This window comes from Myiozetetes cayanensis, unplaced genomic scaffold (assembly GCF_022539395.1).
Source record: "Myiozetetes cayanensis isolate MyiCay16 unplaced genomic scaffold, myiCay2020 scf5-8, whole genome shotgun sequence".
NCBI classification, from domain to species: Eukaryota; Metazoa; Chordata; class Aves; order Passeriformes; family Tyrannidae; genus Myiozetetes; species Myiozetetes cayanensis.
In genome coordinates this window covers 93,255,673-93,277,149 of record NW_026087742.1, presented here as the reverse complement: position 1 = coordinate 93,277,149, position 21,477 = coordinate 93,255,673, and the positions used below count along the sequence as shown (strand labels likewise).

General features: G+C 37.3%; 1 protein-coding gene across 3 annotated transcripts in view; it reads left to right on the top strand.

Moving 5' to 3' along the window:
* MYO16 (myosin XVI) overlaps positions 1-21,477 on the top strand; it is a 359,061-nt gene that overhangs the window by 285,636 nt on the left and 51,948 nt on the right. For all 3 annotated transcript variants that reach the window (XM_050333209.1, XM_050333207.1, XM_050333208.1), the window contains one exon: positions 9,402-9,501. In XM_050333209.1, coding sequence (XP_050189166.1) covers positions 9,402-9,501 — 100 coding nt within the window. The remainder of the gene's footprint in view (positions 1-9,401; positions 9,502-21,477) is intronic.

Below are 21,477 nucleotides of genomic sequence, written 5' to 3'. Positions count from 1 at the left end.
TCAGCTTATTTTAGGTTTATCTGGTTTTGTAGGTACTTCACAGACTTGATGTAGCTCCCATCTGTGTTAAGGGAAAGAATTAATGCTTCGTAACAGGCTCGAACAAAATCAGAGAACAACATTTGGGAGTTGAAATGGGCAGCTTTTGAAGCAATACCACAGTATCATCAGTTCTCTGACCCACAGAATTAGTGTTGTACATGCAAAATATCAGTCCTTACCTTACAGGTCAGAGAGTTTGGACTGCAAAAATGATAAAGCTGCTGATGTTTCAGGGGCTGACTGACAGTGCACAAATGACTGACTATAAGAGAAAATAAAGTTTCTTTTTTGACTGGAGTTTTCAGTGGTAGAGCAAACACCTAACTTTATTTAGAAGGCATCTAGCTGTATTTTGAAGGCAAAAAGAAATATCAGCATTGTTTGCTGGGCATCTTCATAGTTCTATAATGCAACCCTAATTTGCTAAAGCAATTACAAATGGGTGTAAACTGTTGAAGTCAGTTGAATTATTCATGTCTGTCATGTACATAGACTTTTACAAGACTGACAAGAAAAGGGGTCCCTTGAGCAGGGGGATGTAATTAGGTCATAAAATAGCCAGATACAGGGAAATAAAGATGACATGGTCAGTTAAGTCTGGCAGCTCCGAACTTTCAAATGTTTGGTGTGCAATCTGAATAATCTGTTACATTTTGTAAGAAGCTTGACTAAGTAAGTTTTATGCATTCTATACTGAGATTTTATTGTTTTGTGCAATAGGGAATGTCCTGGCTTTTAGGTTGTTTCTATGGGAATGTCAGGGTATTGTTCTCTCTCCACTACTAGGTGCTTACAACTATGTTTTCTTAGGCAATCATAAATCTATTGGGCACACACAAGCATAATTCTGGCTGAACTGTTTCAGCAGTTCTAGTGGTTTACTTTATTTAATTGAAGAAAGAATCTGTGAAATTTTAAAATGTTTATTTCATTTTCAGAGATAAGCACCACCCTTGGTACCTCTGGTTTCCACTAGCACTTGACATTTCTTATTCCTTAGGGTTAACTAAATGTTGATTAAATCACTAAATAACCCTGTTTCTCTAGGATATCCTTATAATATCTATGTATGTTTTACATCTGTGAATTTAAAAGCTTGTGCTGTTTCTAAACATGGAGAAATGTTTCTACAGGGTTCTAAAATACCTACCACAGCACTGGATTTCATCTACAAGCATTAAAAGGTTATAAAAATAAATAAAATTATATTTGTGCACAAATAAGCATATTGAAAGTTCTTGGCCCATATCTCACAAGCTGACTGAGTCCCATGTGCCTGTAATAAGCAGCTGATAACATTATTTCAGAATCTTGATGTTTCAACAAAAATAATTATTAAGTACTTCATAATTTGCTGATGTCACATAATGACAAAGATAATGGACATAAATTTATATATGATAGTAAGAAATACCTGACATAGAAATGTTAAAATATTATAAACTACTAATATCTTTGCTAGTCCTTATACAGTGAAACTCTTTTAAGGAAATGCCTGTTAATTTGTTGACCTCTTAAATTAATACAAACTGGCATATATTTGAAATAAATAATTTAAAGTTAGTAAATAAGCAACACATTAATTTATGCCAGTGGCACCATGCAGGAAATTTGAATTATTGAATTAAGGTGCAAATTGTCACATAGATAGATTAATTTTAGTATATAGTTTGAAAATAATTCCTTTGTATTTATTGCTTAATTAAATATAATTGCTTTCTTTCAGTGCCTAGAAAAATCCTAGTTGCTCTCGAGTGCTGTTTTTTATGCTCACAGGGCTTGTATAGATGCAGTCCACACTCAAAAACAATTGTGACCTTCCTGCTGTTTTTTTTCCCTGTGGCTCTGCAGCTGTTAAATTCTTTCCACTCAACTCAGATATTCATGGCACCCTTTTTCTCCTTATCTTGATATTCTTTACAACCATTTAATCTTCAGCAGAACAACCTGGAATGACACTTCCTAAAGCTAGATTTCCTAGTCAGGCTGAATAATAGTAGGCAGTTAATGCTGGTGACATCTGAGAGCAAACACAAAATCCTGTACAAGACCACGTAAAATCCTTTTACATATCTTAATCACTGGATCTTACTTTACTTTTTTATTTAGATCAGCGTGGTGTTAATTTAGCATCATCTGTTTTAGCAGAATTATTCAGGCTGTACTCTTCTCTAAATGAGAGCAGAATCTGGTCCAGTATTGGTACAGTATGCCAATCTGTACAGCCTTAGCCTATCTTGAAAAATATTGCTTGCATAGTTTATCTAACCATTACACGTTTCAGAGCCAGCAGAATCCCTGTTATCCACACTGATAGTACTCACAGGGTTAAGAGGCATAAGGGAAGCTCCCACAGAAGAGAGAAGTAGAGATGATCTTCCAAGAAGCTATTTTGCCATATGTTTTAAGAAGGTCCAAAAATGCTTCCCCATAATTGCAGTACACCTTGTCTGAGCCACCAGTGAGCATTGTTGGAAGGGTTTTACATCTTTCCATTACTCTTTGTCTGAGTACAGGTTGCATAGGAGAAGAAAAGAAAGCAAAAGGAGGGAAAAAGCGAAGTGTTATCTAGGTGAAACAGCAAATCTAATCCTATTTCTCTTTAATATTCCAATTTCCATTTTATTCTAGTTTTACTTTCTCCTTCTGCAACATACACCTATCTCAGCATATTTCCCGATGTGCTGGGCCGTGCTTTCTTGGCAGATAATGAGCCAATGAAGTAGCAACCCCACCAGGAGACCAAGTGGGAAAGTTGTACAAGCCACTGAAGGATTTTCAGTTTTGATCTCTCTCATCACGTGGCTGTGTCTGTGGAGAAAGCAAACTAGCTTCATTACACAGCAGTCCTACATCACTGCTGTGTTAAACAGAATTAAATCAGCAGGTTAAAAAGAGTTAAATTTGTTCTACAGTCCATATAGTCTGTGTACAGTGAAGCATTTTATTGCCCTGTGTGCATGTTTGTGGAGTGCCCAAGCATGAAGAGACAGTTAGCTGTGGAAGTGACCTGTCTAAATGTAAACATTTGCTGAGTTAGAGTCAAATGTAATAAAGCTGCTTGTTTGCTCAATGCTAGCATATTTTTGAGTTAATGTGTGATTTTTGCCAATTTTAAAAATAAATATGTTTTACATTGCTTTATCAAGATGAAATGGGAACATCAGCTTTAAGTAAGATGGTACAAAAGTATTGTAATGCAAATCTTTAGCAGATGTTGAGAATTCATTTTCTTTATTTGCATAGTTGAATCCACTAATCCCAGGAGCTGAACTATAATTTATATTCTACTTACTATTCTGCTGCCACATTGTCTGAAATGAGGAAGCCTCTGCCAAATTACAGGAAGTATATGAATGAATATTCCAGGATTAAGACACACATATCTTCATTACTTCTGCTCTCCAAAAATTAAAATTCAGATTTCTAGAAAAGATTAAGGGTCACAAAACCTAATGCAAAAACCCCAAAAAATTAGGAAAAGAAAGACTCTTCCAATTCATTTCTTTGTCATCTGTCATAGGGTAGTATCTTTATATGAGAAATTTATCTTACTTTGTATTCAGTCTAAATTGAAATATCCCAAGTGGCCACTTCTTCTGCAAAGGTATTCTCTGATCCAGCAGATTTCATAGTCATGATTCTCCCTCAAAAGTCTGTATTGAGTTCCACATGGGCCAGTGGCTGACACACATTTGGGTCACTGTAAAATTTTCTCCTGGGGATTTTCTGAGGTTTTTCCCACTTCTGTTTTTTAGTCTTTATTTTGTTCTTTCATCCCATTACCTACCATTTATTGTTATTAAATCTATCTTCCTTTTTCCCTAGACACGTTAAAGCATGCTATGTATTCCCCTATACCTCTTTATACAGGAAGTGAATTTTTAATTGTTGAAGTAAAAAATCAATATGTTTCACCAGATAAAAACTTTTTGGCTTCCAGTTGCATATGTATAAATGTTGTAAAAATACCATAGATAGTCAGTTTGCTGTAAGATCACTTCTAGTATTACTTTCCAGATTTCTTTCTGTCAGCAAGTCTGTGTGCTAGATTCATCCAGAGAGAATAAAACTGCTTGCAGTCTATCCAAAATTGTTTTAATTTTATTATTTTCTCCCTTATTTCTTATAGGTCTGCAGATCTACCCATTTAATACTGTGTTGCTTGATATCGATTAAGATATTAAAAAACTTAATACTGGTATGGTAGGCAGATACTTTGAAGTGTTGATTCATTGCTATGTATACTCATTGTTTCAGGCACATTGCATTTCATCTTCACCTTTACAACAATCTGAATTACTTCTATAAGTCTGTTTGAAGCAGCCTCGGTTCACAATTTTTCATAAAGAGGGGAACATTACAGTCTTCTTATACGGTATTTTTGTACTTCTATAAAAGAAGCCCCAAATGAAGTCTGTCTGCTGTAATCTGTTATTTATAAAGGTATCTTCTCATCAGCACCCAAAGATTTACTTTCTCAAAAATTTTGAATAGCTGCTTTGGTTATTAATATTTATGCTGTATAATGAGATATTTATGTCACATATTGTACAGAGATTGACAGAATCACTTTTATTTTTTTGGAAACTATAGTACTCTATTTCCCCTTTCCTAATTATCTGGAATTTCCCATGTTCCTCATATTTCAGGAATAATTAGGTTATTCCTTCAAGAAAAAAAGAATATAACACAGGGAAGTGGAATGAATAAATATGTATCCTATATATACAGGTAACATTAATCAAAATTCCATCTCATTCTTTGCTACTGACTGCTTTTATAATATTTCTACTGAAAATTTTTCAACCATCCTTTTTTTTTCTTCTTAAAAATAAATTAGAAATCTCTTCAGTAGATAGACTCTAGATATTTCACCTCTCACTTGATAGACTTTTCAAATACAAACCTTACCTAATCCACTCTCCCCATCCTCCCCAAATCCGAATAAACAAAACTAAAAAATTTGAGTTATGAGCACGTAAGAACACAAGTTCTGTAAACAAAGTCCATTTCTTTCACATTTTTCACAGACATCAACAATACATCAATTTGTGACTAGCTGTCAAAGAAAGATGAAAGGAAGTTTAGAAAGGGGGAAAAAGAGAATTTAACAAGACAGCACAACCTGGTTTTACTCCTTTTGGATGGCATTTTTTTTAATTTCTTCTAGCAGAAATAGAGGACACAATTTAATTTTGATTGCTGCTTTTTATTCACTACTTTTTGAATAGATCTTACTAAATCATACCAGTTTACTGTGGCAAACAGTACATTGTAGTAAACAAAAGAAAGAGAAAATGAAACTGCAACATAATGAATTATACTGACAGGAGTTATTATTTTTCCTTGCATAAGCTGAGATTGGATATTTAAAACTTAGAACAATCTAACTTAACATTCTTATAACCCTGCCAGCCATATGTGACTTTTATTTTTTAATCAACAAGATAAAAACGTGAAAAGAAAGAGTTGCTTTCAGGAAAGATTTGAGTTCTAGTGTTAGAAACTATCCTCTTACTGAGGTACATTGGATTGCAGTCAGTAGCTACCTCTAATTTTATTATTTTTGGTCTTTCTTAACTAGGCAAGAGACAAGTGGGAAAAAGAATAGCAAAAAAAACCAAACCAAAACAAAAAAAGTAGTTTTGTGGCTTCAGTTCAAAGACATCTATGTAGTTTTACTAAGCTATTGATTTGGAGCTGCTTGTTTTTTTGCCCTTTGTGCTTGCCATGTTCTTTCCTTTAGTATCTCCTATCATGTTGATGTACTATTGAAACCGAGTGGTGTTTATTCCAATGCTTAAAGATTTGCTGTGCATACAGAACTGGGAGTACAGCCCTACAGCCTATTTGTGCACACTCCGTGTAAATTGAATAGCGTGCTGAGCCTTATTATTATAGAATATTACTGTGGGTTACTGTGCCATAACCTGAACTGCAGAATATTCTGTCTCGGGGAAAAACAGCCTGCTAGATCTTGTCAGCTGTGCACTTAGGGAAGTGAGGGAGAAAATGATTAGATAGCATCCTTATCTGTGAAGACCCAAGAGAACTGTGTTTTCCATATTCACAAGCTACCTGAAGGTATTGGCAGCAATATCTACTTCAAACAAACAAAAATTACCCTGATAGATAGCATCATTCAGGAGCAAAGAAAGAGAGGTCAGAGCACATTTCTGCAACACCGCAGAATCCTGGCCAGTCTGTACATGCTCACAGTGCAAGCCTGTCTAGCTGGAACATCTTTCTTCTGTTTAGGTGTGTGAAAATGACAAGTTAGGACAAGGAGGGTGCTAAGGAAAAAGTGGAGAAAATGGAGCTTCTCTTACATTGATATGTAGGCGTGTTGGGGAGAGCCCCTCCACTAATAGTAGTGTTCCCTGTCTCAGCTTGTAAATAGAAGAGGTTCTAATATTTATTTCCTAATCAACACTACATTAGTCTTAACATGGTGGTGGAGAGATATTGATTCAAATTAATCCTTTAGATCTCCCTGATTTGTATTTTATTTTGGAACCCTTGGTGAATGAGTTGTTCTGCCTATGCCATGAAATACTGGGTTTTATCACCTCTTGGCTAGAAAGGAGATTCTCTTTGTCTAATATAAGATGTCTAGGCTGGAGTCAAGAGCATCTTTTTACTCAGTGGAAAGACATGGTGGTTTTACAGTGCACAGTTCATCTGACCTATTGTAAACATCAGTGTTACATTAGGGAATATGACATCAGAATACTCTATTCTACTGATTCTTAAAAAAGTCTAGACAACTAACTCACCAATCCAAATTTAGCTGAAGTGTATTTCACAGGATTAAATAAAACCAGGGAACCACTGTGACTGAAAAATAGTTGAAAACTTTGTGTTGTTTTTGTTTAAGCAGCCTTATGTAAGATAAAAAATGATTGATAGTAAATTATAACACCAGGCCTAAAGGTACTTTTTCATTCTAGGTGCTTAACCGGTAGATTTGAACAAGAGAGATGGGAGAAATAAATTCTCTTAACCCCTCTGCTAGTTCCTCTGCAAGTTGAGTAACTCAATCAAATAAGTAGACATAAAGGTGAGCTTTCTCTCAGTCACCCAGAACGTAAGCATCCAGTCTGGACTTCTCTTCTGAGTCCATCTATGGTCAGTGGAGAAAGGCACCTCCAGAGGGCAATATCTTCATGTTTTAGCAAAAATATCTTGAATGCATAGAACAAGTCACCCTACAGAAATACCCGTCTTCACAGACTGGTTTGAGAACAAGGTGACTAACTCAGGCTAGGAGCATAGCTTTTCAGTGTCTAACAGAGAAAAAGAGGATGGGCTAATGGTTGTTCTAGCATTGTAGGAGCTAACTATAGAAATTTGTTTCTACCACAGACTTCCTCTGTGTACGTAGCAGTACGTTTGGAAGGTGATCTACTTTTCCCTAAGATAGAGTTTGCTTTAATGGATGGAATGAAATTGCGAATTCTGATTAGACTTCCAGGGTAATGTGGTGGAATTTTAAGAGACTTTTAAACATGGAGGAATACAGTGGATCATTTTTGTCTGGCCTCTTGTATAGTACATAGACTATAAAGAATGTTTTGCTGTGCTTGAATCCTATGATTTGCATGTATCAAAAGTAAACCTGAGCCAAACTTAGAATTTCAACCTTTTCAATTTTAATTTGTCTCTATTCCAGGAATTAAATATGTTTCTTTGGGTTTGTGCTGTAAGGGAGTTTCAGGCTGACCGCTTTTGCAGTTACTGTTTCATGCATTGGGAGTCAATGCTGAATCATCTTTCTTTCAGTCAGCAGTTTCTAAGCTTTCCAGCAGTTGTCTCTCTAGCACCTCTGATTCCTCATGACTTCTAAGATAACTCTGTTGATACAAGTGTGGAAACAAGATGACCTCAGCCTTAATAGAGGTCTTTAAAACAAATGTCTTTGTGGCTAGAAATTGTTTAGAGGAATGCTGGTAAGAAGGGTCCAGAACTTTACTGCAGATCCTTTTAGTTAGTTTCACAGTCCAGATTAGCAGTAGAAAACTAGGGATAACATTTTCCCAATAGCTCAACTACCTGTATGGTCACAATTTGGGAACTAGGACAAGCTAGTGACCAGTCAAAGAAGGCAGCTTAGATGTGGCTTCACTCTATTGGAAGGTGACAGAGTTTAAGTGAACATAGCAGACTACATAATATTGCATGCATAAATAAATCAACAGGCTGGGGTTGTGCCAGATGGTTTCTCTGCCAGAGAAACAGTCCTCACATTTCATTTACTGGTATAGACTTAGCCATGGAACCCTCAGCAGGGCTGCTACCAGCCCAGAGAACATTTCCAGACTGCAGGAGCTGAAATACCCCAGGGTCTGTGCAGCAAAACAAAACTAGAAATCCAGGTAAAATTTGGTCCTACAGCAGTTTACTTGCAGATGTTTCTCCAAAGTTGCCACAGGGTCTGGGACAGCCAAGGTCCCTGGAGTGATTCCAGCACTGCAGCTTTGCCTACCATGGTCTATGCAAGTTGTCCCAGGACAGCACAGTTTCGGGTTGCAGCAGAGCTATAGGTGAATTCAGCTGTTAAAGAACTAAGTAAATAAAATTTCATCATAAAATATAATGTATAATGTAATAAATATTATATATTATTAAATATAGTAAAGTATGTAGCATCAAGATGTATAAAATCAGTTTCTTTAGTAGTAAGTTTAGTAAATGTTGAAATAAGTCCTCAGTTAAAATTTGAATTTTATACATACTTTGTATTACATAAGTTACCTTCCTTGGTTCTTTTATCTGGTACATCAAAGAACCTTTTAATAACCAGCATTTTCTGTCTTTGAAGGTATTCAGTGCTGTAATCAAGTCTCCTCTTGCACTTCTTTCCAATAAACTGATCAAGTTCCTTAAAGTCTCTTTGCTATATAACTTTCTGTTCAAAATTAAGAAAATTTTATTTCAGACTGATAAAAATAATTTCTGTCAATGTTGCTTTCTTATGAATTACTCCTTAGGAGGCATAAGTTGTATAACACATACTGAAAATGTATTTTCCTCTTTTCAATGATCCACTTCAATTCCAATGGTATCAGCTGGGGAGGCTTTTCATTTCTTTGCCATTAATTTTCAGTGAAGTATCCAAAGAACTGACAGGAAGAAAATATGGACATCACTTGTCCCCCACTGTTATTGTCCAAGGTTATGTCTAATAATATATGAAATTTGAAGTGATTTGCCTTCTTGTTTTCTTCACCTTTATCAGAATCCCAAGCTTCCAGTTTGGATATCAAGATCTGAGAGTCAAAGGAGAACTGACAATTTCTGCAAAAATGTCAACCAGGCCAACATTAGAGTAACTCTACTTCTGCTCATTTTTCTAGGTATAAAGATTTGGCTGATACAGCAGCAGGAGAGAAGAAGTTGTCTGCCAAGGAGAGATGTCGTCTTGTTCTTCAGCAGTGTAAATTACAAGGCTGGCAGGTTTGTGATCTACAAAGCAATTAAAATATCATTCTTTAAACAAGCTAGCTGAGTCATTTCCATTGTGGCAAGCCACCAGATCCTTTGCAGCAGTATATTCTTTTGACATTTAATATATGCTTTGGTATATTATCAAATTGATTTTCTGAGTTTTCTAGAATATGAGTAGCTGTGATCATTGTGTCAAAAAAATCAGTGTATTCTTGTGGGAAGGAAAAGCTTTCAATTAAGCATGGTACACTGTATAAATTTGTATCCAGATTTTTGAAGGTTTTTTGTATATACATTTTAGTGGTTGAATGGTTCCTGAATTACAAAAAAACCCTACATGTTTTCTTTCTTTACAATCCTATGCTAAATGCTATACTGTCATGATAGGAGAGACCCAAAACAACTAATTAGGATTTCCCATCTAGCCAATACCTTTGTAGGTGTCAGCTTGCTGATCCACAGGTATACCAGAGTACATTGCAAGGTGGATATCTCCATTTGTCTGGAGTACCCAGTCATCTTCATTGGGTAGCTTTGTAATTGAGCAGGACGCAATTTGTAATTGAGCAGGACTTTAACATATGCACTTTCTAAAGCAAATGGTGTTTCCTTGCACAGTATGGAAGTTATTGTATAGAGATGAAGCTTTCTGTGACTTACTGTGTAGAGCATTCCTCCAGGTGGTGTAAGCCTCAGATTCAGGCTTGTTTCCAGCAGGGAGAACTGAAATCTATTGCACAAGAGAGCATCCAGACCACTTTCAGGGACAAGTATAAAGTTTAGGGACTAGACAGATGTTAGGGCACTCCTATAGGCTTCTTTTGTTTAAAGGATGGGGTCTTCTAATTCATTTATGACCTCTAAGTATTAAGATGACTGGAAGAAGTTTCTGCAACTGCTTATGAAGGACAAGGACTATGTCAGGCTGCGTACTATGGGTCTTTTTCAGAAGCCCAGATCCCTTAGTAATAGCAGGAGCCAAAGGAGACCGCCCACTAGGCTGGGAGCACACATCCATGATCACCTGCACTAAGGCACATAAGAAATTTTTTCTTTGATTAAAATACTGTTAGGGTCCCATTTTAGCCACTAAAGGAAGTATTGGATACATATAGCCAGACTCCCTCAACAGCAAAGACCAAAAGGATGGACTCGGAAAAAGACAACAGTATGAAACCAGACTTGTTTTCCTTACCCGGGTTTCTTATATCAGCTCTACATCCTTGACACAAGGTTTCTTATGAAAAAAACAATCATTAACATCTAGAAACTGTACTTTCCCTTACAAGTTCCTGGAGATGAGAGTACTACTCACCTTCAGAACTTCTGTGAGGCTACAAGCTTGACATCGGGCAAAAGCTGTGTAACAGTAATTGCATAGTGTGCTTCAGTCACGAAACAGAAAGCAGGATGCCTATGGAGTTTATTTCCCCTGGAGCCAAGAACCGGCATTACAGCACACAAAAAGCAAATGGCCTCAGTGAAAGCCTAGAGCTCAAGACTAGTGATTCTGTAGCGACTGGCATTTGAAAACAAGCCTGAAACCTTGAAAGAAAAAAATGTTAAAAGGAAATTCCAAAACAGAATCCCTCCGTCATGCAGAGGACTGAAGCTTGTGATCTCAAACAGATTTTAGAGCTTCTGACTCCAGAATCTCATTAACACCAGGAAAAGTCAGGTGTGCAAAATGGTGCATAATACTTTGTCCTTCAAACCAGAAAAGGACAAAACTCTTCAGAGACATTAATAACTTAAACAGAATAGGAGGGTTTGGGGGTGAGAGTTGTACAGTTGTCACTCAGTGACTAAGAAGCACATGGCAACAAAGTTTAAAAGAACAAGGTCTGAAAAAATGGGTGACCTTCTCCATACACCTTTTTGAAGCCACAGAAAGTTGTGACAAACAAATGGAAAGATGAAAATCATAGAAGAAAATTTTAGGAGAAAATTCACTCAAGTCCAATTGTTTAAATGCCCAGTGAATACAAGCTTGATACCAACATATTTTGTATAGGTGATACAAAACCATATACCCGACTATCAGCAGTAGTGACTAATGTCTGTGTCACAGAATGCCTCACAATTATCATTTTGATTCATTTGACTAATCATGAAAATTGAACTTTAAATGACAATCTAGATGAGAAAGCTTATACAATCTGCAGTTGTCATGAGTGCTTTCCTCAATGCTTTTACAGCAGAGGACTCTGAAAAAAAAAGAAGAAAAAATTTAAAAAGGAGAAGGAGGAAGGAGGAAAGGGAAGGAAAAAAAGGCATTAGGAAGCAAGGATGATGTCAGTTAGCAAAGTCAGAAGAAAGGTGTCATCTGTAGTGCATCACTAAAAATCATCCAAGCAGCAGGGACTTACACATATAACCAGTTTATTCAGCCCCTGTTACCAGCAGTAACTACTTCAAATGAGTCACTGCTGGAACTGAAAACCTATTTATTGCAGAGGTTCATGAATAAATCAAAAATTGTCTTCCCCAACACTGTTACCTGCAATTCCCTGAAGAGTCTGTTGCAAATTTAGGTTGATAAACGGACCAAAAAGTAGCTAAAATAGCCTCATCAAAGATGATGATGTTTAGGAGAAAGCAAAACACATCTGAAATCAACCTCCAGCTTATATGTCATCATCAAAGGATGAGGTTTTCAGTAAACTCCCCAGCAGAGGGGGGAAAAAGAAAGAACTGGACTTTTTAGCTGAGTGAATCTGGATGACACTTTAACTTCCTTCTGGTAATGTACCTCACCATCCCATTTTGAGAAAGGTAATATTAACCTGGTGAAGGGGAAAATATTCTGAAGTAAAGGCCTGAAAATGAGTAAAGAAAATGATCTCTTTGTATTTATTTCCTGCTTGACAATTTATCTTTTACTTCTTACATAGGTTGTGTTTGGAGAGTGTTTTATTAACCAACAAAACAACAAACCCTAGGCCCTACTCACAGAACAAGTTTTTTCTTCTCTTATAAATAGTGCAGTGTGTTTAGAAATGGAGAAAAAGTGCGGAAGATCCAATACCAGAGTCCAATTTTGGTTTATTTTCTAGCATTTAGCAGAGCGTAAGAGCAAACACTATCAGCTAGCCAACACCTGGTGCTTGATTCAGTAGCTCCTGTGTTATATTAAAGTATTTATTATCATAGAATCATTAAGGTTGGAAAAGATCTCCAAGATCACTGAGTCCAGCCTTTGACTGAACAAGTCAACTGTACCGTAGTGCTAAGTGCCATGTCAAATTGTTTCTTGAGCACTTCCAGGCACGATGACTCCACCACATGCCTGGGCAGCCCTTTCCTATTCTTAGCCACTCTTTCAGTGACAGAGTTCTTCCTAATGTCCAATCTGAACCTCCCCTTATGCAACTTGAGGCCATTTCCTCTTGACTTATCTCAGTTGCCTGGGAGAGTAGGCCAACCCTACATTGCCACAACCTCCTTTCAGGTAGTTGTAGAGAGTGATAAAGCCTCTCCTCAGCCTCCTTTTCTCTAGGCTGAACAACCACAGCTCCCTCAGCTGCTCGTCATAGGACTTGTGCTCCAGACCATTCACCAGCTCAGCTGCCCTTCTCTGGGCTCACTCCAGCACCTCAATGTCTTTCTGGAAGTGTGGTTCAGAAATGGACACAGCACTTGAGGTACAGCCTCACCAGTACAAAGTACAGAGGGACAATCACTTCCCTGGTCCAGCTGGAAACACTGTTTCTGATACAAGCCAGGATGCCATTGGCCCTCTTGGCCACCTGGGCTCATGTTCAGCCAGCTGTCAAACAGCACCCCAAGGTCCTTTTCCTCTGCTCCAGGCTTTCCATCCACTCCACCCTCATCCTGGAGCACTGCATGGGATTGTTGTGATCTAAGTGTGGCCTGATATGATTGACCCGGACCATGGATCTGGCCTGTCCATATCCCGCTGCAGAACCTTCCTGCTCTCCAGCAGATCAATACTCCCACCCAGCTTGTCATCTCAGAACTTACTGAGGGTATCTTGATCCAAATCATTGGTACAGATATTAAACAGGACTGACCCCAGTACTGAGCCTTGGGGAACCCCACTAGTGACCAGCCACCAACTGGATGTAGCACCAGGCACATTCACCACCACTCCCTGGGCCCAGCCATCCAGCCAGTTTTTAACCCAGCAAAAAGTGAATCTGTCCAAGACATGGGCTGCCAGCTTTTCCAGGATAATGCTGCAGGAGATAGTAGCAATGGTTTTACTAAAGTCCAGGTAGACAATAGCCTTTCCCACATCCACTAGGTGGGCCACCTGCTCATAAAAGTGGAAAAACCTTTGATGAGGTTGGTCAAGCAGGGCCTGCCTTTCCTAAACCCTGGTTGGCTGATCCCCTGATTGTCCTCTATGTGCTGCATCATGGCTCTCAAGATGATCTGTTCCATAACCTTCCCTGGCACCAAGGTCAAGCTGACAGTCCTGTAGTTCCCCAGATCCTCCTTTCGTCCCTTCTTGTGCATGAGCATCACACTGGCCAACCTCCAGTCATCTGGGACCTTCCTGATTAACTAGGACTGTTGATAAATGATGGAGGCCAGCTCACTGAGCTCTTCTACTATCTCCCTCACCACTCTAGGATGTATAACATCTGGTCCTATAGATTTGTGAGCATCAGAGTGGCTCACCAAGTCACTAACTGCTTCCTCCTGGGTTACAGGGGGTCCATTCTGTTTGCTGGCCCTGTCCACAAGCTCAGGGGTCTGATTACCCTGAAGATAACTGATTTTTCTGTTGAAGACTGAGGCAAAGAAGGCACTAAACACCTCAGCCTTTTTCTCTTCGCATCCAATAAAGAAGGGAGATTTTCCTTGGCCCTCTTTTTGTTGTTAATGTATTTATAGAAACACTTTTTTTTTTATCTTTCCCAGCATGGCCAGATTGAGTTCTAGCTGAGCTCTTACCTTTCTAATTTTCTTTTTACATGACCCAGCGACAATCGTGTACTCTTCCTGAATTGCCTGCCCCTTCTTCCAAAGATCATAAACTCTCTTTTTTTCCCCTGGGTTCCAGCGAGAACTCCCTATTAAGCCAGGATGATCTTTTTCCCTGCTGGCTCACCTTCCGTCACATAGGGATGGAAGTGTTGATAGCTTTATGAAATGTTGTTGTTCCTTGGGTAAGCTGCACTGGAGGTAACTAAACTGGGACAGTAAAATAGCTGTTTCATTGAAGCTGATATTACATGCAGTTGCAGTCATGCAGTTAGCTTAACTACTGGAATTATGAAAGTGCAAAGCTACTAAGGAAAGGCAGTTTTTGCATCCTGACTCTCTGTGCAGCCTAGACAGGGTATTCTTTCAGCTTAAACATACACTTGATCACTACAAGCTTGCCTGCTTGCTGTGACTTCTAAGCACATCCAGTGTGAGAGAAAATCAGATTTCTAAATCAAAACGAACCATTCCTACTTAAGGCAGAGTGAAAGTCAGTGGTGAAGTCAGTGAGAGTTTTGCAGTTAATGTTAGAAGGAGTCAGATGATATTAAGTAACTTAAGAGTTAAATTGAGTGGAAGTATTGGCTGGTTCATGTAAAGCAGAAGAATCTCCTGCCCCCCAGAACATCTGAAGGTCTTTATATTAGGAAATTCACATGTTCAGTGTTGTGTTCCTTTATTGTCATGTAGTGATGCATTAGCTAAGCAAAACCTACCATCCCAATAGCATGACTTAACTTGCAAACATTATCATGCTTTGGGAGAAGTACAGAGCACAAACAGTCCTTGGTTCTTTCTACTGACATAAGGAAACTTTCATTTGTTTGGATTATCATTCCTTGCACTGTTAAGCTTGCAAATATAAATTCAATAAAAAAGAGTTAGCTCATAGCTTACTGAGCTTTCTCATCAAAACTTGGAGCTCTACATTTTGTTTAGCTAAGGTCAGTGATCTGCAATTAACCCTTCTCAGTTACTTCATATGGAACTTGCTGAAATGTAAGCAACTTGTACCATACCAGAAGAAAAACAAAACATCAATTTAATTTGCTCTTGCTATACAGTGCAGCTGTTTAATGCAAGCACTGCAAAGGTCAGACTTCACTGAAAGTGAATCTTTCAGCCTTTGACTGCTAGAAATGCTTGTCTGGTTAAAATATAGCAATCCTTAAATAAAAGTTTTGTCTTCCAATTTTTAGCCTGCTTCTTTTAACCCGCAATGATTCCTTCTTATCAGTAGTCTTGAATTTTGAGCACAAGAGATCACTCACTTTGCGAAGAGTAAGACAAGTCTTAAGTTTGAAATGAGGTGGTCCAAAGACTCATCAGATATGAAATAAGCAGTACAGGAGGGTTAGTCAGAATGTTTTTATGAAGCTCCAAATCTGCATCAGCTAGTTGCATGAGACAGACACTGTGTTAGTGCCAGTTCACATTTTTACAACTACAGACACTGCTGAAATTTTTTCAGGAGCCTGCAGTGTTTCTGGAGAAATGATCCTTGCCAGTGTGGAGCTGTATTATTAAACTTCCACTCAAGAAGAATGTTAAAGCAGAGAATAAACCCTCAATAAAGAGAAATCCCAGAAGTCCATCTAGAGATTTTAAATTCTTCTAGCACTTGTAGAACTGCAGAGTGAAAACAAAGTCAGATCCACAGTTCTTACCAGTCAATGAGAGAACCGTACTTCACTACTGACCTACAGGTGTTTCATTTATTGATAAAGCTGCCCTTAATTTTTTTCAATTGCAATGTATTAATATACAATATTAACATAGCAGAATTCTTTTTGGGAAAACTATATTTAAGATTAAATAGCAGGATGTAGAACATAAGTGGCATATGATTAAATCAGAGAAATGAGCAGAAGTATATGAAATCGTACATATGCAAATTTTATGCTTAGTTCAGAGAGTCTTTTAAGTATTTTTTAAACAGAACTATTTATTTTGGCTTAAAATTAAAGTGGTCATGCTATATGAGTTGCTTTCTATCTGATATGCTGAAGTTCTAGAGTACTTTGCAAGCAACCTAATTTTTAAGGGATTCTTACCTCTTTTTTTTTCCTCAAGTAGGAAAACTTTAGTGCTTAATTTTGTTTTACTTTTATAGATATTTTGCTTCATATTTGGTCCCAGTCTTCATCCCTTATTTGGGATTAGTTTTCCAGTCTCCACCTCAGGGTTTACTTCCTGTGCCATTGCTGTCCCTGGTGCCTGTTGCCTGCATTTCTCAGATCGTGCCAAGAGAGACTTTTATATGGTTTCTTTTGTGTCATGAATGAGCAGGTAGGCTCAGGTGAGGAATGAGATTGTAGAGCAGGCCATGGGGAGGAGGTTACACCACCACATTTTAGTGCTATGTCTACTTCTAGCATTTTGAAACCTGGAATGGTAGGTCCAGTCAATACTGAGATCCCATGAGATATAACCGGGGTCAGGTTTCCTCCACTGAGTGTTTCTTACATGCATGTTATATTTCCTGATCACTTCCTCTCCTGCAAGGTGGTTCTTCTCGTTGCCTCACAACTGTGATGATCTGTGATATCTGTACAGTTTTTGCAAGAGGAATGACCATTTTTTGACCCTTTCCTGAAGAGCTAAATGACGTTTTTTCTCCCTGAAGTTCAGGTCCTGACAAGTGTTTACATAAAACACATGAGTGTCATTTGCATGAATACTGGACTACTCATATACTTTATATTAAGACCATATCCAATCTATACCAAAATGTAGGTTATTCAGTATGTACCACAGGGCAAGGTCACTAGATTGCAGAGACCAAGGAGGACTCTTAAAATATATGAAGAAAAGCTAACAGAGCAGAGAGAGTAAGCCTTTACAAATAACATTTAAGTCCTTAAAGATCAGTGACCTCTAAATGTGTTTGTCATTACATTTTTGCAGACATGTACACTGCAAGAAGACACATTTTACAATAGGTTTAAGGCTTTTTTCTACATTTCATTAATGCACTCTGAAAATGTGTGTCATTGTGTAAAATATCATTAGATTATAGTTCTCTGTCTTTTGTAGGTAGCTATTTTGAAAGTACTGCCAGAAACACACAGCACTCCCACAAATTGCCTTTTTTAAACTAAAGAACAGCTTTACAGATTCCCTTGACACCTATTAAGTATGAGCTAATACTGCCTCCATGCCACCTACACACCATCTCAGCATCCATTCCATAGTTTTGAATGTCTGTACTTCTACATCCTACACCTTTTCTGTAAAATTAAAGGAAAAAAAAAAGAAAAGAAAAGAAAAGAAAGAGAAAGAACAGCTCCCTCCCATTCTTTCTTCTTCCTTCCAGTTAAAAAAAAAAAAAAAAAAAGAACTCTGTAGCAGTAATTGAAGCTTTGGTAGTCATCAATGACAATTTTACTTAATCTTTAAAAAATGTGTCATTTTGAAAAATAACATTTAAAACCCTAATGCTTTTCTAATTAAAATAACTATGACTGTAATTCACAGATGGTTTACTTTTACAGGAGTCTGAATGACATTAAAATTTCAGATGAGAGCACTCTATAGTCCAGAAAGTATTGAAAAGTGAGTGTTTTAGTGGAAGAATATTTGAACCTTTTTTCCCTAGGCAAGCAGAAAACATTTTGTGATTAGAGAAGAAACCAGAATGAAGACAGGTGGCAGTCTTAAAAACTGTTCTGATATGTAACATGTGAAATTCCAATATTTTTCAGCATTATTGTTTTCACTGAACACCAGAACTGTACAGAGGTTAGTGAGACTAGCTTGTTGTCAGTCAGCTTTAGAGAGTATCAGATTTAGCTCAAACTAAGCAACACACATCTCCAGCACTACTAAAAATCAAATGTGTTATAGGAGTTTCTGCTATACATGCTTCTGTCTAGAACTCTGCTCTCTGTAGACCTGACAAATGATGTAAAATCTATAAATAGCTTTTATCTGAATGTAAAAATGGATTTGTATTGGCATTTTGTATTTCTTCATTCACTTAAAACTTGTAGGAGGCTCCTGCTAATGAAGTTCGTAGCCTAAGTGATGCCACAGTAACTCCATTTATGTTCATAGGGTGTAGGATGAAAGAAAAGAACAGTAATGCTTTGCCTGCCCCTTAGCTGGCTTTGTGACTCTGCAATGCCAGACACTTGTAGCTAAACTGACCATAAGTTTCAGCAATTGTCTTTACTGTGATTTTGTGACTGCACAGTGCAAAATAAATTGCAACTAAAATTTTAATTGTGTGTCAGTCATGACTACTGACTGAGAGTAGGGTTGTTAATTTTGCCATGGGCATTGATAACAATCAGGGCTTTTTTAAGGTTTGAAAATGCAATTTTCATCCCCTTTTCTACTGTCAGAGTACCATAATATTACTCTAGTAAGGGGAGAAACAAACACTTGAGCAATGAAGGGTAAAGGGCAGAAATGAGGAAAAAGTGGTTGATTTGACATAGACCAGAGATAGAGGTGAAAAAAAAAACAACAAACTCCTATGTGATGTGAAGGGTTTGTGGAAAGGAAAAATGGAGTATAAACATAAAATGTAATCAGACTAGAGGAATATAATTTTATGAAGTGTTTGTATCCAGGTGCTTTGGTTGTCTGAGAGCTGATCAGATAAAACAGTATTTATAATAACCAAATGATAATTTAATTACAGTTAACTATATGAATAATAATCCATTTATTCTTACAGAAGAATTGTGGATTTAAGCAAGAAGATGAAGACTTTAGTAGCCAAAGCTAGTAAGAAGGCGAGGTCAATATTTGGTTTATCAAGATGGATGGAAAAATAGTTGTTTGATGAGCAGTTATTACACAAATCAAAGAGGTTTATTGACAGTATATGCAGTGGGAAGAGTCAAGGTGTCCTGGAAGAAAGTTGAAGGCACAAAAGTAGAATACTTTTGGGAAGACAGGAGAAAATTAGGATGATTTGTTAGGAAAACATGAAAAGTTTGCTTGTTCATGATACAAGATTAGATGTGTAAAAAGAAGCAAATTTAAACTGAAGAAGAAAGTGATTGACCACTTCTTAGAGTTTTTTATTAAATAAAGGGACAAAGGGAAAGATTCCCAAGGAAATTTAACATGGCATGGGAAAGAAGCAGATTCCGGAGTAGATGAAAGAGAAGGTCAGAGTGCTAAGATAACCAGGCACATAGAGAATTTCAAAAGCACAGGAATAAAAAGTAAAAACTTCTGTTGGAAGTCACTGGTCAAGAAAATGAGGATGACAGTATGTCCCTAAGAGCAGAGTATGAGAGCACAATTGAATCTCCTTGAGATTGCCTCAGATGGACATGAAGTTAAAAATTGGAAGGCATGACTCCAGATAATCTATTGAATAAATATAAAGACATCATTTTACTGGGATATCTACCATGGTAGCTACACAGAAGCAGGATCTAGGAAAATTAATATTGTTCTGGAATAATAACTTTAATTTACAAGCACAATGATTATTCCAGAATAGCTGGTCTGAATAGAGAAGTGACTCTGGGATACCTAAGTTAAACTAGTATGTGTCCCAACCCATAGCAGGGTGGTTGGAACTAGATGATTTTTAAGGTCTCATCCAACCCAGACCATTCTATGATTCTATGATTTTTGTAGCTGCACAGTTTTCTAAAATAACTGTTCCAACCATGTTCCAACCATATTTTCCACCATGCAAAGGAAGCCTGTTCCCTATTTATGAGTTTATATAATGGCAAGACAAGTAAAATGTGTTTTTTATCTCCTTGCTTCCACACACTTTGCTATAATTCAAAAGGGACTATTTTATTGGGAAAAGAGATTCTAATAGAAAAAAATTGAGAAATCATTCCAGTTTTTCCATTTGAGTGCATCTGATTTTAACTAAAAGACTAGCACTTGCACCATCATTGTCTGTCAGCTCAAACTTCAAAATTACAGACTTTTTTAAACTTTTGATTCAAAATAGTTTCTCTGTAGAGTAGAGAGAGGGGAAACCAAGGGACAGAAATGTGCCCCAATCATTTCTGAATTTTGTTAATGGAGTTTAGACATGATACAAATGTCCTGTTTTTTGTAGTTCAACACTATCATGATATACGTGTGACAGTGTTTGGAATAAAAACAATTAGTTGAAAAGCTGTGCAAATAACTCTGTTGATACCTGTTTCCCAGCTCTAAACCAGAAAAACACAATGGGGTTGTTCAGTGAGGTGAAGACAAGGAAAGCTGGAATGAATTTCTTCAATTTCAACCAGATTCATATCAATTAATCAGTATGCCTATTAGCTGTACAAAAGTAATAGTTTGGCAGAAACTAGAATCTTCACTGGGTAGCACAGTTATCTGTTGTTGGTCCTTTTATTTCTAAGAATTGGAGGAAAGTTTCTTCTACAGAATTTCTGAGAAGGAAATGGTTTTATTGTTTAACTTTTTTTTTCTTTTTTTTTCCAGTTATCTACTGGTTTTAGAGTTTCTAGGTTGTAGGTGGTTTGGATTTTTTAAAGTCTATTAGAAAGGAATGCTTTTGAAGATGATACAGAAAAGAATTTTAAAGTATTGTTTCAGCGTGTTCAGAAGGTATCAAAGAAGGGTGTTTTCTTTTGATCTAACTAGCTAAACTTGGCTGTAAGAGGGCAAGATCATCTAATGATTGTTCTTTCAAGGACTAGATGAATTAAACCAAGCTACTACATAACCTCAGAATATGATCACACACTCAATCAATACTTAGGAGATTATTTTTCACAAAGGAATGCTTCTGACTGCTTAGTCTTGATATTAAAAGGAGACCCACAGCACAGCTTCAAGCAGGCAAGACTAGGAACTAGGATTAGTAATTTTACTGGACATTAGGAATCATTGTCACTAATGACAGTGAGTTTCTACCATCCTTCAAATTCAGTTAAATTCCTCCTGTTCCCCAAATGGCAGCTATCTGTCACCATTTCCTGCTCCACGTGGGTTTATGTCTTGTCACCTTTCTCCATTCACACACCCCTCTGCTTTATAAAGGCTAAACTTTATTTTGTATTATACTGGCTAACACATTAGCATAATTAG